At 43.0% G+C, this 14,096-nt stretch overlaps 1 protein-coding gene across 2 annotated transcripts in view; it reads left to right on the top strand.

The window, feature by feature from the left end:
- CHRNA3 (cholinergic receptor nicotinic alpha 3 subunit) overlaps positions 1-12,392 on the top strand; it is a 28,831-nt gene extending 16,439 nt beyond the window's left edge. For both annotated transcript variants that reach the window (XM_027840691.1, XM_027840690.1), the window contains exons 5-6: positions 1,574-2,585; positions 12,264-12,392. In XM_027840691.1, the coding sequence (XP_027696492.1) occupies positions 1,574-2,585; positions 12,264-12,392 (1,141 nt within the window). The remainder of the gene's footprint in view (positions 1-1,573; positions 2,586-12,263) is intronic.
- The last annotated feature ends 1,704 nt before the right edge of the window (positions 12,393-14,096 follow it).

The raw sequence follows: 14,096 nt of genomic DNA, 5'->3' as shown, positions 1-14,096 counted from the left end.
TTGTTATCTTGGAGGGATGTAGGGGCCCAAAGTCATGCCTAGGTGGCAGAGAGGTCAACCCTAGGACAAATCACATTGTGTGTGTGTGTATGTGTGTGTGTGTGAGTGCACACACGCATTCCCCCCACCCCATACAGTCCCTGTCCTTTCTTCCATGAAGGACCCCATAAGAAGCCCACTTTAATGGAGTCAAATAGTCCAAAAACCAAATATTGATCTGACTGAATTAATTTAATAATAATTTCCATTATTAGATTATATTAATATATTATAATACTATATAATAATTTCTCATTTGAGAACTTTATGCCACTTTAAGATTTGCAAAACACTCACCTCACACAACAAGCGTCAGAGATAGGCAGCATTTAGGAACTCTCACGGATGATGGCAACCTGTGTTTGGACCAATCAATAATCATTCTATTTACACTCCTGTTCTCTGACTCACAGAACCTCACAAAAGGAAGCAGGGAGTGCTGGTGTATGTTTAACAACTGTCTCTCGGCAGGGTAACGGGGGAAGCAGCGCAAGGAGAGTAATGTACTCGGGTCACACTTTTTTATTATTAACATTTTTCCATCACTTTCCTAAGTCTAGACAATCAACAGAACAACAGACCAAGCCCTGATTTGTGGTGTTGGACAATTTCTGAGACATAAGTGCTCAGACGGAAAATTTAACAAGCGATTCCAGTAAACCAGAAGGAGCTGGTTCCAGCACGCTCTTGGGTCCCGATGGTCTTCACCAGTCACCTAGTTTAACAAATGACCCCCAAAGAATTGCCGCTCTACCACATCCCACAAGTGACAATCTAGCCTCTGCTCAATGACCTTCCATGTTTCAGGCATTTCCAATGAAACACAATGTCCTCTAGAAATCCTTACCATTATTACCATTACATTAGCATACACCTATTCAGAACCCTTGGGGAAAATATTGTTCTGGATAATGGGGTTTCCCAAAAGCTATGAGTTTACTTCTTTGATCAACAAAACATGACTTTACTTAAGTTTCTATTATGTGACAGGCCCTGGGTTGGGCCCCGAGGACACAAAGAGAAATAGTTCTTACCCTCAGGGAGCTCACATTCTATTTGGGGGAAGCAATATATAAGTAAAAACAAAATGTGTCCTAAGTAAATATAATTCCCTGAATTCTTAAGAAGACACTGAACACAGTTTAACATTTCTCCCCCAATGATATAGGGTATCGTTATGGGTGTCAACTTGTTGTTGCATCATTTCAGTCGTGTCTGACTCTTTGTGACCATTTGCGGTTTTCTTGGCAAAGATACTAGAGTGGTTCACCATTCCTTCTCCAGCTCATTTTACAGATGAGGAAACTGAGGCAGAGTTAAGTGACTCACGCAGGGGCACACAGCTGTAAGTGTCTGAGGCCAGATTTGAACTCAGGAAGATGAATCTTCTTGACTCCAGGCTGGGCACTCAATCCACTGTACCACCTGGCTTCCCCCATTTTTTCTAAAAGTATTCAATAAGATATTTGTTCAAAATTAAAAGAGAGGCTGAGCCACATCGTGACTCCTTCCCATACCCCTTTTGTCCTTACAGTGCAGTTGGGGATTTTCAGGTTGATGACAAGACCAAGGCCCTGTTGAAATACACAGGAGAAGTCACCTGGATGCCTCCTGCCATCTTTAAGAGTTCATGCAAAATAGATGTGACTTACTTCCCATTTGACTACCAAAACTGCACCATGAAGTTTGGTTCCTGGTCCTACGATAAAGCTAAAATTGACTTGGTGCTGATTGGCTCCTCTATGAACCTCAAAGACTACTGGGAAAGTGGCGAATGGGCCATCATCAATGCCCCTGGGTACAAGCATGACATCAAGTACAACTGCTGTGAAGAGATTTATCCTGACATCACTTACTCTCTCTACATCCGGCGTCTGCCTTTGTTTTACACCATCAACATGATCATTCCCTGCCTGCTGATTTCTTTTCTGACAGTGCTGGTGTTCTATCTGCCTTCCGACTGTGGGGAGAAAGTGACCCTCTGCATCTCGGTCCTCTTGTCCTTGACCGTGTTCCTCTTGGTGATCACTGAAACCATCCCTTCCACGTCTCTGGTCATTCCTCTGATCGGAGAGTACCTCCTGTTCACCATGATTTTTGTCACCCTCTCCATCGTCATCACCGTCTTCGTTCTCAATGTTCACTACCGCACGCCCAAGACTCATACGATGCCCCAATGGGTGAAGACCATATTCCTGAACTGGCTGCCCAAAATCATGTTCATGGCCAGACCCTCAAGCAGTGAGGAGGCTTCCCAGAAGTCCAGGCCTTTCTCCAGTGCCGAGCTCTCCAACCTCAACTGCTTCAGGGGCACCGAGGCAAAATGCTGCAAGGGGGGTTCATCTTGTCAAGATGGGACGTGTGGCGTCTGCCGCCACCAGAGGGTCAAGCTCTCCAACCTGAGCTCCAACCTTCCAAGGAGCTCCAGCTCAGAATCTGTGGATGCCATGGTCTCCTTCTCCATTCTGTCCCCAGAAATGAAAGACGCGATTGAGAGCGTCAAATACATTGCTGAAAATATGAAGGCGCAGAATGAGGCCAAGGAGGTAAGAGTGGCTTTTGGGGCTTCTTCCCCAATGGCAAGGTCTATTAGAGTTTTGTAGAGTGTAAGCACCATGAGGGCAGGGGGTGCTCTTATATAAACTTTCACTGCTTTCCCCTGCCCCACCCCACCCCAGCTTCGAGAATATGCTATACATACATGTTAGACATTTAATGTGTGAATGAGTGGAAAAAAAACATTTATTAAACGCTTACTGTATACCAAGTAGTGCTAAGTGCTGAGCAGACAAAAAGGAAAAGAAAATGGCTCCTGATCTCAACAAACTCACACTTTAATTGGGGAAGACAACACAGGTAAGTGAATTGAGCCTTGGAGTAGATGACAAGTCCCAAGAATCCTAAGGATGTATCAAGGTGTCAGCCCTGAAGGAGAAAGGAAGAGGGAGGACTGGCATTGATAAAGCACTTTGAGGTAGTAAGAGGTACAAAGTCCTTTACAAGCATTATCTCATTTGATCCTCACAACAACCCTATGAGGGAAGTGCTATTATGCCCATTTTACAGAGGAGGAAACTGAGGCTCAGAACAGTAAAGCAACTTGCCCAGGGACACTCAGCTGGCAAGTGATGGAGGTGGGACAGAACCCAAAACCACTGTTCTAGGCCACACTGCCTGAGGACAAATGACCCTGAACTTCCCAAGAGAAACTGACAATAAAACTCTGAAAACAAGGAGAAGGCCGAACAACTCAGATTTTATTTTGCTTCTCTTTGCTCAACCAGGAAGAATGATCTTCCTACTGGGAAGGAGAGAGCAACAATGTTTAACAGGGAATTGCAACCTCAGATAAGTGAGGACGTGGTAAGGGAGATGATAGTGAAATAGTCCACAAAGCTCTTGACGAATGTTATTTCATGTGATCCTCACAGCACCGGGAAGTAAGCCTACCTTCCCAAGCAGGAGAATATACAACTGGCCACTCAATTCTCATTCTGTGGATGATCACACAATCGTAGAGACAGAAGCCATCAAGAGATGAGATGGTGAGACTCCGAGTTGGTCTCTGACAAAATCCAGTCATGAACTGGTTGTCCTTCTCCCACAAGTGACAAATGGAAGGAGGGTCGGATTTGTTTGAGACCCCTATAAGCTACTTATTACCTGTGTGACCTTGGGGAAAAATCAGCTCATCTCTCTGATTCAAAGTTTTTTCACCTATATTATGAGCTCCATTATACAGTCAGTCAATTAGCATTTATTAGTTGCTTACTATGTGGCAGGTGCTGTGATGGGCGCCAAGCACACAAAGAAAGGCAAAAACACAGTCATTTCCCTCAAAGAGCTTCCATTCTAATGGCAAAGCCAACGTGCAAACAATTGTGTTCTTATAAGATACATACGAGTAGATGGAAGACATTAGCAGCCTGTGGAGGACTAGGAAAAGTCTTCTAGAATAGGTGATGATGGAGATAAGTCTTGAAAGAAGCCCCAGGGAAGCCAAGAGGCAAAGGGAAAGGGGGAGAGAATTGCAGATGTGGACGAGATGAAGATGGAGCATTGGGTACAAAGAACAGCAAACTGGACAGGGCTGAGCAGGGATAAGTGTAAGAAGACCGTCAAGGTGGGAAGGGGTTAGCTTTGAAAGTCAAACAGAGCCTGGAGCTAGGAAAGAGCCATTTGAGCTCACAGGAAAGAGAGAGGGGCAGGAATAGGGGGGAGACTTTCAAACTAACTGATTTAACATCTGACTACCCCCAGGTTACCCAAGTCATTTCTGGTCATCTTGTGAGATGTTTTTGCCTTTAAAATTAATTAGTTCAGCCTTAGGATGCTTAATAACAAAGAGCTGATTACTAGGAATCCCTCTTCTTAGCACAATGTTCAAAATGGATGTTTGTTTAAAAAAAATGTCTCTTGCATGTTCTTTGGTTTGTGTGTGAAAGTCAAAGAAAAATCTATTAGAATCGAGGAGATGAGAAACTAATTAGGACTCTCGGTTTTTCTGAAGTATTAGCCACTAGCACCACTAAATTAGGGGGTGCTTCATCCCACCAAACCAACCCCAGATGATTGAGCCCCTTTGTAGAGTCATGGGCATTAGGGCAACTCCCTTGACCAACGCAGGGGCTCCTTGTCTGCAACTTCTGACAGATCAGTATCAAGGATCACACGATCACTATTGTCATAGGTGACTCTTGAGCCCAGAATTTCCTGGCTTCGAGGTCAATTGTCTAACCATTACCCCACACTGTCTTTCATAAAACACAGCTAAAAAGTGCTTTTGGAAAGTGGAATTTAATTGAAGCTGCAGCTAGTGACAGTGCTTCGTGTTTTGTCTTTTCAAACCTGAATCAAAAGGAATTATATTCAGTATTAGTAGAAGAGATCTCCAGTCCTCTTCAGAGGAGGGACAGATCTTTGTCAGGAGAGCTTTGAAGACCAGCAACAGAGCTCCCCAGCTCACAAGTAGCTCAAATTTGTCATGGTTTCTGGTCACAGAGAGTCACCACCACCCTATGGGAAAGGAAAGGCAATATGTTGTCCCCATTTTACAGATGAGGAAACATTTAAAGATGGTGGTGATGACCATTGTATTTGAGATAGTGTAGTGTGACAGAGCTAGGTAGCTACCTCACAGGGTCATTGAGAGGCTCAAATATGGTAATGAACGTGAAGAGCTTTGCAAACTTCCAGTGTTAAGTGGTTATCAGTCATTACCTTACTCCGTGGTCTAGGACATCTACACACAAGTCGATGCCTTTTCCTATAGAACCTTGGCCCTCCTCCCCACCCACCAGAGCTAGAAGTTGCCTTATAAATAAAGTCCAGCACCACTCACTTTATTAACTAAGTCCCAGGCTGGTCAGCGGGTTTGCCCAAGATCACACTGCTCACCAGTGGTACAGTTAGGATTCAAATCCAGGCTTCCTAACTCTACATCCAAGGTTCTTTCTACACTACCAGCTGGTTTCCAGAGTTTTCTGTAACTGGTTATTTGCCAGGTTTGGGTCTTAAAAAGTTACTTCCAAATTTATGGGTAGAATTCCTTTGCAACTATCTCATCAGCAGTCCTACTTGTATCCATGCGTTAGAAACAATTTTCTTTTTGATCAAATTATCTAATGGTTCATCTGTTTTATTAGTTTTTATTAGAGACAGCTGGGAGAATAATGGATAGCATGCTGGGTCTGGAGTCAGGAAGACCCCGATTCAAATATGACCTCAGATACTTATCAGCTGTGTGACCCTACGCAAGTCACTTAGCCTCTGTTTGCCTCAGTTTCCTCAACTGTAAAATGGGGATAATAATAGCACCTACCTCCCAAGGTTGTTGTGAGGAACAAATGAAATAATATTTATAAAAAGCACTCATCAGAGTACGTGGTACATAGTAGGCTCTATATAAATAACTATTCCCTCTCTCCCCTCCCTTTTCAAAAAAAAATCAATTCATAATTTTTTTAATTTAGGGTTTTTGCTTTTTCATTTTGGTTATCTCTCTTTTGATTGTCAGAATGTCTTTTTTTGTGTATGTCTGTGGGTTGTTTTTTTTTTTATTTGTTGCTTTTCTAGGTATTTTTTCTTTTCAGTGCCACATCCAATTCATTGATCTCGTTTCTCTCTTTTTTTATTTAAAGATATTTTTGACATTTATTTAAAGATATAACATTTCCCCTAATATCTGTCTTTCCTCACATTTCTTAAACCAGATTATCTGAGTGGAGTATTCCTGTTGACTTTAGTGGGAGTTCTCTGTGTGTTACAATTTGGTGGGGTTTGGGAAGAGATGAGAAACAGACAGGCCAATTGTTCATTTGAAGGATAATGAGAAATAATGCCATTCAACAAGCATTTATGAAAGCACCTACTATGTGTCAGGCCCTGGAGAAAGCAAAGACAAAAAACTAAATAGTCCCTGCCCTCAGCAAGCTTGCTTCCTATTGGCATAATGCAGTATGTATATAGGTACCCGATATGGTTTAGAGCCGTGGTATTAAATTCAAATCGAAATTTAGAAAACTACAAATTAATGTTACCTATGTTGCATCGTATATTTATTTATTTTAAAGGTTTTCCAATTGCATTTTTAAATGGTTCTGACAACATACATGAGTTTGATACCTCTGATTTGGAGAATTCTGGACCAGGAAATTCCTACCCATGCAGATCAGCAATTCCTCTGAAATTTAGTCTTAGAGTAGTCTGGGTCAATGAGAGGTTAAGTGACTTGCCCAGAGTCACACAGCCAAGATGTGTCAGGGGTAAAATTTGAACCCATCTCTCTATCCACAATAGCTTATCGCCTCACCAAAATACAAGATTCAGTTTCAGTTGTTCTTCAGTCGTGTCCAACTCTTCATGACCCCATTTGGGGTTTTCTTGGCAGAGATACTAGAGTGGTTTGCTATTTCCTTCTCCAGCTCATTTTACAAATGAGCAAACTGAGGCAAACAGGGTGAAGCGACTTGTCTAGGGTCACACAGCTAGTAAGCGTCTAAGGCCAGATTTGAACTCAGGAAGATGAGCCAGGCATTCTATCTATGGTGCCGCCTAGCTGCCCCAAATACAAGCTACATACAAAATAATGGAGGAAGAGCAGGGCTAGACTGGGAGAGTCAGGATTTGAACTCAGGGTCTTTGACTGCAAATCCTCCACCGCTTAGGATCATAGTATCACAAACAACTTTCAGACACAAAACTTTGGCCCTTTCTGTAAATTGTCTTGCGGTCAGTAAAGCAGATAATTAGCCCTTTACCTCTATTGAGCCTGTGGCCCAGAGAGAGAAAAAGAAATCATTTTCGGGCTGAACCAGAAGGCTCTTTTCATCATACAACTAATTGAATCCCTCAGCGACATGTTCCTGCTGCTGTGAGTTGTTTCCCAAGTTTCAGCCTCCTCCATTCCATGCCTTTTCCTTCTGGCTTGTCTAGGAAGGTAATTAAAGTACCATTGACTTCCTCCCTAATTTCAAGGGTTGAATCGATGCTGGATCAGGCCCAACTAGCCGAGCTCTCTCCAGGCTTCCATCTGACTCATTAATTACTATTTGTGTCTCTGTATGGGAGCAGCACGGCCCTGACTTTTCACATACCTGCTGTCCCTTTGAGTGTGAAGGTGACACTCCTGATAGGAAGGCCATGGGGGGAAGAGGGCACAACCCGGCCTTTAGAATGGCAGTGAACCTGCCATGGTCTGGTCCTACCATTTAGGGATGAAGCCGACAGACTCAGTTTCCAGTTTTTGTTTATTGGGACCCGTTATTTCACTGGTGATCCCTATGAGGAAACTCTCTCTAAACCAGGGGATCTTAACCTGGGCTCCACAGACCTCTTAAGGGATCCATGTGTAGATTTTAGGAGAGTCTCTAAATTTGCTTTTAAAAGATATTTTGATGACTGTTATTATTTCAATCTAATTGGCTTCCTTTGTGATATTTTACTTTTGTTTTTATTTACTTTATATGTTTTATATTTTACTTTACGCATTTAAAAACATGATTCTGAGAAGGGGTGCAGAAGTGTCCCAGACTAACAAAGAAGACCATGACATCAAAAAAGGTTAAGAACCCCAGTTCTGACCAATGGACATCAGTACATGTTCTGAAACTTAGAGACTTCAAGACCCTGAGAGGCTAAAGACTTGTTCCAGTGATGCAGCCCTGTGTCAGAGGTGGTACGTGAACCCAGGAGTCTTAACTCTGAGACGGACCCTCTATCCCTTGTGGCCTCTGGCGGCTTCCTGTTAGCATCTAAAAATGGAAGGGAACAAAAAACCCCACCCTCCTGCCTTTTTAGTCTCCTTAAACCTCCCTACCCACGTGATCTGGGACCAGGGTCCCGCCTCCCCACTCCTTCCCCCGGGCGCTTCCTTTGGCCATCAGGGGTCTGGAAAGCTCGAAAATCCCCCCTTCCTCAGGAAGCCTTTCCCAATCCCCCTTAATTAATGCTCCTGCCTTTCCTCTGCTAGTGATCTCCAATTTATCCCATCTGCATCTACTTCTTTGTACGTTGTATCTTCCCATTAGACTGAGAGCTCCTTGAGGGCAGGGACCGACTCTTGCCTTTCTTTTTATCCTCAACCCTTAGCACAGTGTCCAGCACATAGTAGGTGCTTGATAAATGCTAATTGAAAAAAATTGGTAAACGCTACAAGATTTCAACTGAATGACAGAGAAGAGTTCCAGAGTCCCCATTCACGATGCAATAGAAGAAAGAGCCAGATTTGGAGTCAGGCGATGTGGGTTCAAATCCTGCTGCCTCTGTGTGACCACAGGCAAGTTGATTCACCACCCAGAGCTTTGGTTTCCTCATCTGAAAAAGGAGGGGGCTAGACGAGGTGACTTCTGAGGTCCCTTCCAGCTCCAAACCAATTATCCTGAGGTCACTGAACTAGCATCACCCCTTTTCTTTCCTTGATTATTGAATCTTGAGCTTCACTAGTAGTTGCGGGGGTGGGGAGTAGAAATGCCCCTGGACTGAAGTCACAAGACCCAGATTTCCTCCCCAGCTCTGCCAATTCCCAATTCTCTGAGCCTCAGTATTCTCACCTGAGATATGGGGTTGATAATGACGCTTATGTCCCTACCTCGTTGAGTCATTTCAAGGAAAGCACTTTGTATGGTGGACTTGTGGTCAGAGAACCTGGGTTTCAGGTTTTCTTTTATTTTTTTACTCTAGAAAATGAACCATAAAGCCACGAGTATCTGACACTTAGAATTAAAAGAAAGTCTTTACAGGTTTGGTTTTTTTTTTTTTAGTATTTCTGGCATTCAATTGAGAGGAAAATAATTCCAAGTTTACGTAACCCATTCTTGTTTCTGACTGAGTTGAAATGTCCAATCTAGCCAAGTCCAGACCCTTTTTTACCTGCCTGATGAAGGCTCCACGTGAGAAGCTTCAGAGACCAGTTAGATCCTACAGGACAGATGAGAGGGAGAGGGAGAGGCTGTCCACATATGGGAGAACTAGTTAACATTCCTGTTAGATCTCCAAGATAGACTGCTGACAGCAGAAAAATGTAATTCAGCTTGACAAACATGTATATATACATACATACACACATATGTATGTATACATACATATACATATACATACATATTATGTAATATATTTTAAAGAACATGTTTGTTTATACTTTTTACCTTCACATTATGGTCATTTCTGGAGGAGGGGAGGGAAAAAAAAACTACTTTTCCTCCCCACTCCAGATTTAACCTTCCCTTTGGGAAAAAGAAAAAAATGGTTAAGCTAAATTATCCCGTATAGGATAGGCATTTGATTCCCACCTGTCTTCCCTGAGCATAGAGGCATCCTTCATTTCTGGCCCTCTAGAACGATCATGGCTTTTTTTAATTACTCAACACACATAACAAATTATCATCTCTACTTAGAGGATTCCCAGGTCTATACATTCAGGCCTAGTCTCTCTCCTGAGCTTCAGTTTCACATCACCACATCACTGCCTTTTGGACATCCTGAATACAATGCCCTGTAGGCGTCTCAAACTCAGCACTTTCAAAACAGAACTCATTGTCTTCTTTAAAGAGGCAGCTAGATGGTGCAGTGGTTGGAGTTCTGGGCCTGGTGTCAGGAAGACCTGAGTTCAAATCTGGCCTCAGACACCTACTGGCTGTGTGACCCCGAGCAAGTCACTTAGCCTCTGTTTGCCTCAGTTTCCTCAACTGTAAAATAGGGTTAATAATAGCTCCCACTTTCCAGGGTTGTGGTGAGCGTCAAATGAGATAATGTCTGTTAAGGGCTTAGCTGGAACATAGTAGGAGCTATATAAATGCTAACTGCTTTCATCATCATCATCATCATCATTATTATTATTATTCTTTCCCATGAACCCTTCTCAGTTCCCAGCTCCCCTCTTATTCCCTAGGCCCGCCATCTTCCCGGTCACCCAGGCCCACAACGGAGCTATCACCCTCAGGTCCTCACTCTCACTCACCCTATGTATCCTCTCTATAGCCTAGTTTCATTGGTTCCACCTTCCTGACATGCCTTAGATGCTGGTTCAGACCCTCAGCACCGCTCATTTGGACTGTTGCAATTCCCTGACGGATCTCCTTGCCTCAAGGCCCTCCTCTGCTCCAGCTCACCCCATTCAGCTGCCAAAATACCTTACTCTCCTCCCCACACACCATGATCCATCTATAATGGCCCACTCACTGCTGCTCACACAAGTGCCCCATCTCCCGCCTTTGTCCTGGCTGCCCCCCATGGCTGGAATGCTCTCCTGCCTCACCTCCTCCTCCTCAAGGCTAAGCTCCAATGTCACCTCCTCCAGGCCTTTTCTGGTCCCTCCCCCTGCTAGGGCCTCTCCTCTGAGATTGGTTTTGATTCTATCTGTCTCTTCTAGTCATTTACATGTTGCCTCCCCCATCGGAATGTAGGGGTAGGGCTTGCTTAGCACATTGCCTTAGCACGGGCACACAGTAAGTGTTTAATAAATACTTGTTGGCTAAGTGAAAATGTTACTAAAAGGAAACATTTCTTACTAAAAATATCTTATTGTTGATAACTTTCAGGGTTCTTCTATCACCTTCATTTCTGAATGGACGCCAGACCTCCCCTACCCAGCAAGCCATTCCATGTAACAAGCTTTAAAAAGAAAAAGAAAAGCAATTTTACCAACCCAACAAACACATTAACCATGTCTGGCAATAGATGCAGTATTCTCCACCTATAGTCTCTCATCTCTGAAAACATGGAAGGGAGGTTGATTTTCTCAACTCTTCTCCAGGACCAAACTCGGTCATTATTATTATCCAACTTTCTGTTTCCAAACATTTCTTCTTAACAAATCTGCAACTATAGATAACCTATGCTCACCATTGGGGGATACAAGTTCTTGCCTTCATGAAGCTTACAGTCTAGTGAGGGATATGACAAATACCTAAATGTCACAATACAAAATGATTGATGCATGACAACTGCCATAGGGGTGTGTGTGTGGCCAGAGCAATGTCCTAACCCCTACCCCCAGGCAAGTCAGGCTAGTTTTTTCCTTAAAAGGCATTGAGACTAGGTTGAGATTTGGTTGGCTCAGGTAACTAAAAGCTTAGACTGTTGGCATCACCTCCTTATCCTTTGAGGACAAAGCAACCAGGAGGGAACTCTGGTGCTTGGCTGGTGGATCAGGATGGGTACCTCAGGCAAGAGAACTGCTTGGCTGAATCAGCTTGAGGTATCTTTAATGCCTTTCCTTGTTCCTCCTATAGTTAAGTAAATCTCTTTCTTTCTTGACTGCTCAATGATCTATGAGTGTCACATTTTGTAGTAGATAGCTGGATTTGGAATCAGTAAGACCTGAGTTCAAATCCATCCTCAGACATTTACTATGACCCTGGGCAAATCACCTTACCCTTGTCTGCCTCAGTTTCCTCATCTGCAAAATGGGGATAATAATAGCATCTACCACCCAGGATTGTTTTGAGGACTGAATGAGATAACATCTGTAAAGCACTTTGCAAAGCTTAAATTGCTATATAAATGCCAATTATTATTATGTTGAACTTACATGACCAGGACCTGGCCTGAGTCAGGTTCAGAACAGAACAGCGCACAAAGTGCCCTAGGGATAAATTCATGACTAGTTGGGGAAAGAGAGAAGAGATCAGGGAAGGTTCACAGGAGGAGGGGGATATTTTGTGTTTTAAATTTTGAGGCTAAACTGAGTTTCTTTTGGTCTTCATGTTTGTACTTGTATTTTTCAGATTCAAGATGATTGGAAATATGTTGCCATGGTCATCGACCGCATTTTCCTGTGGGTTTTCATTCTGGTTTGTATTTTAGGAACAGCAGGGCTGTTCTTGCAACCCCTGATGACTGGAGATGAAGCGTAGGTGACATCGATCAGAAAAGCCATTCTGACTCCCAGCCGAAGCTTGACCCGCTGTTGTTCATTGTCCAAGAGCTCATTCTGTCCTCCATCTTTCTTTAAGGAAATAGATGTCTCTCTGGGTGCCATTGGAATCCACTCACTTTCTTTGCTTTCAACTAGTAAATTTTCCCTTTTTAACTTACCCACTTACACTTTAACTGTCTTCACTTCACTAACCTCTAATACCTTAACACCACTTACACCCAGGTAAGCACCAAGCAAGAAGACAGTGTATTAATGAGTTTATCCCTTATAACAGTGTGGATAACCACATTTTATAAATAATGCAACATGGGGAAAGTAACAAATAAAAATTGGAAAGCCTAATTCTTCTATGTGGAAATTATGCATATTCAGCATAATTTGAAGTTCAGCAAAATTTTATTAAGCGCAAGGCACTGGGGATATAAGGATGAAAAAACAGTTTCCATCTTCAAAGAGTTTGCCTTTTAGTAGGGGCCAAGTTATATGCACAAATAAGCAAAGGATCAGCTATAGAGACCAGAAAGGATCCTAGGCAATCATCCAATCACAGATTTCAAGCTGGAAGGGACCCTTTTGTTTTACAGATGAGGAAACTGAGGCCCAAAAAGATTAAGCAACTCACCCAAGGTGACATAGTAGAGTCAGGATTTGAACCCAGATCTTTTGACTCCAAATCCATTGTGATCAGAACAGAAGGAAGAGAAATCTAGAGAGTGCTAGGAGAAATTTGTGAAAGAGTAGTTCACTGTCTACTGGCAGGAGGAGGCCAGGAAAGCCTTCCTGGAGGAGGTAAAGGAGCCTCTTCAAAATACTTTAATGGTTAAGAGAGGATTCCTAGAGAGGAAACCCAGATAGCGTTCGAAGGCATTTGGAGGAGACCAGACTTGTGATTTCATTGATACAGCTAGGCAGCAGGGTAGCACAGTGTAAGAAGGCTTGATTTGGAATCAGGAAGACCTGGGTTCAAATCTGACCTCAGACACATACCAGCTAGCCACTTAACCTCTGCCTCAGTTTCCTCATTTATAAAATGGGGATAAGAAAGCACCTACTTTCAAGATTGTTGTGGGGATCAAATGAGATAACCCGTGCAGTGCTTTGCAAAACCTAAAACCCTGAATAATTAAATGATAATAATATGATTATTATTATTATTATTATGCACTTCTGGTGAGGAAACTTCTCTCCCTAAAGAGATAAATCCTGCTCACTGGTATTTATCACAAGTAACTTACAGTCTTATAAAAATGCATTTATTTCTTTTCACAAACTTTTGTTATCTCCCCCACCCCCATTGAACAACAAACAAGCAAACAAAAACCCTCAGAGTAAATGTTATTTTGGTTTTACAAATCTGCTGGGGCACAAAGCTTGAGTGACTTGCCCAGGGTCACCCAGGTGGCATCCAAGGTTGCCTGGGGCCCTGGAAGTCACCTGGAAAGAGGCTTAGATCTAAGTGGCAGAGCTCACCACTTACTGCATCAGTTTCCTTCTCTGTAAAATGAGGGATTTGGACAAGACACCTCTCTGGTCCTTTCAGTTCTAAGTCTATGATTGTCTGATTTAAACCAAGGAACAAAGGGGAACACCTGGTGGGAGGAGAATTGAATACAGAGCCTCCTCCTACCCCCCTTGCTAATTTCAATCAATCAATCAATCTACCAACTCAACAGAAATCTAT

The sequence above is a fragment of the Vombatus ursinus genome, unplaced genomic scaffold, assembly GCF_900497805.2.
Source record: "Vombatus ursinus unplaced genomic scaffold, bare-nosed wombat genome assembly UNPS02014847.1, whole genome shotgun sequence".
Classification (NCBI taxonomy): Eukaryota; Metazoa; Chordata; class Mammalia; order Diprotodontia; family Vombatidae; genus Vombatus; species Vombatus ursinus.
The sequence above is the reverse complement of the archived record's forward strand: the minus strand, read 5'-3'. Positions and strand labels throughout refer to the sequence as shown.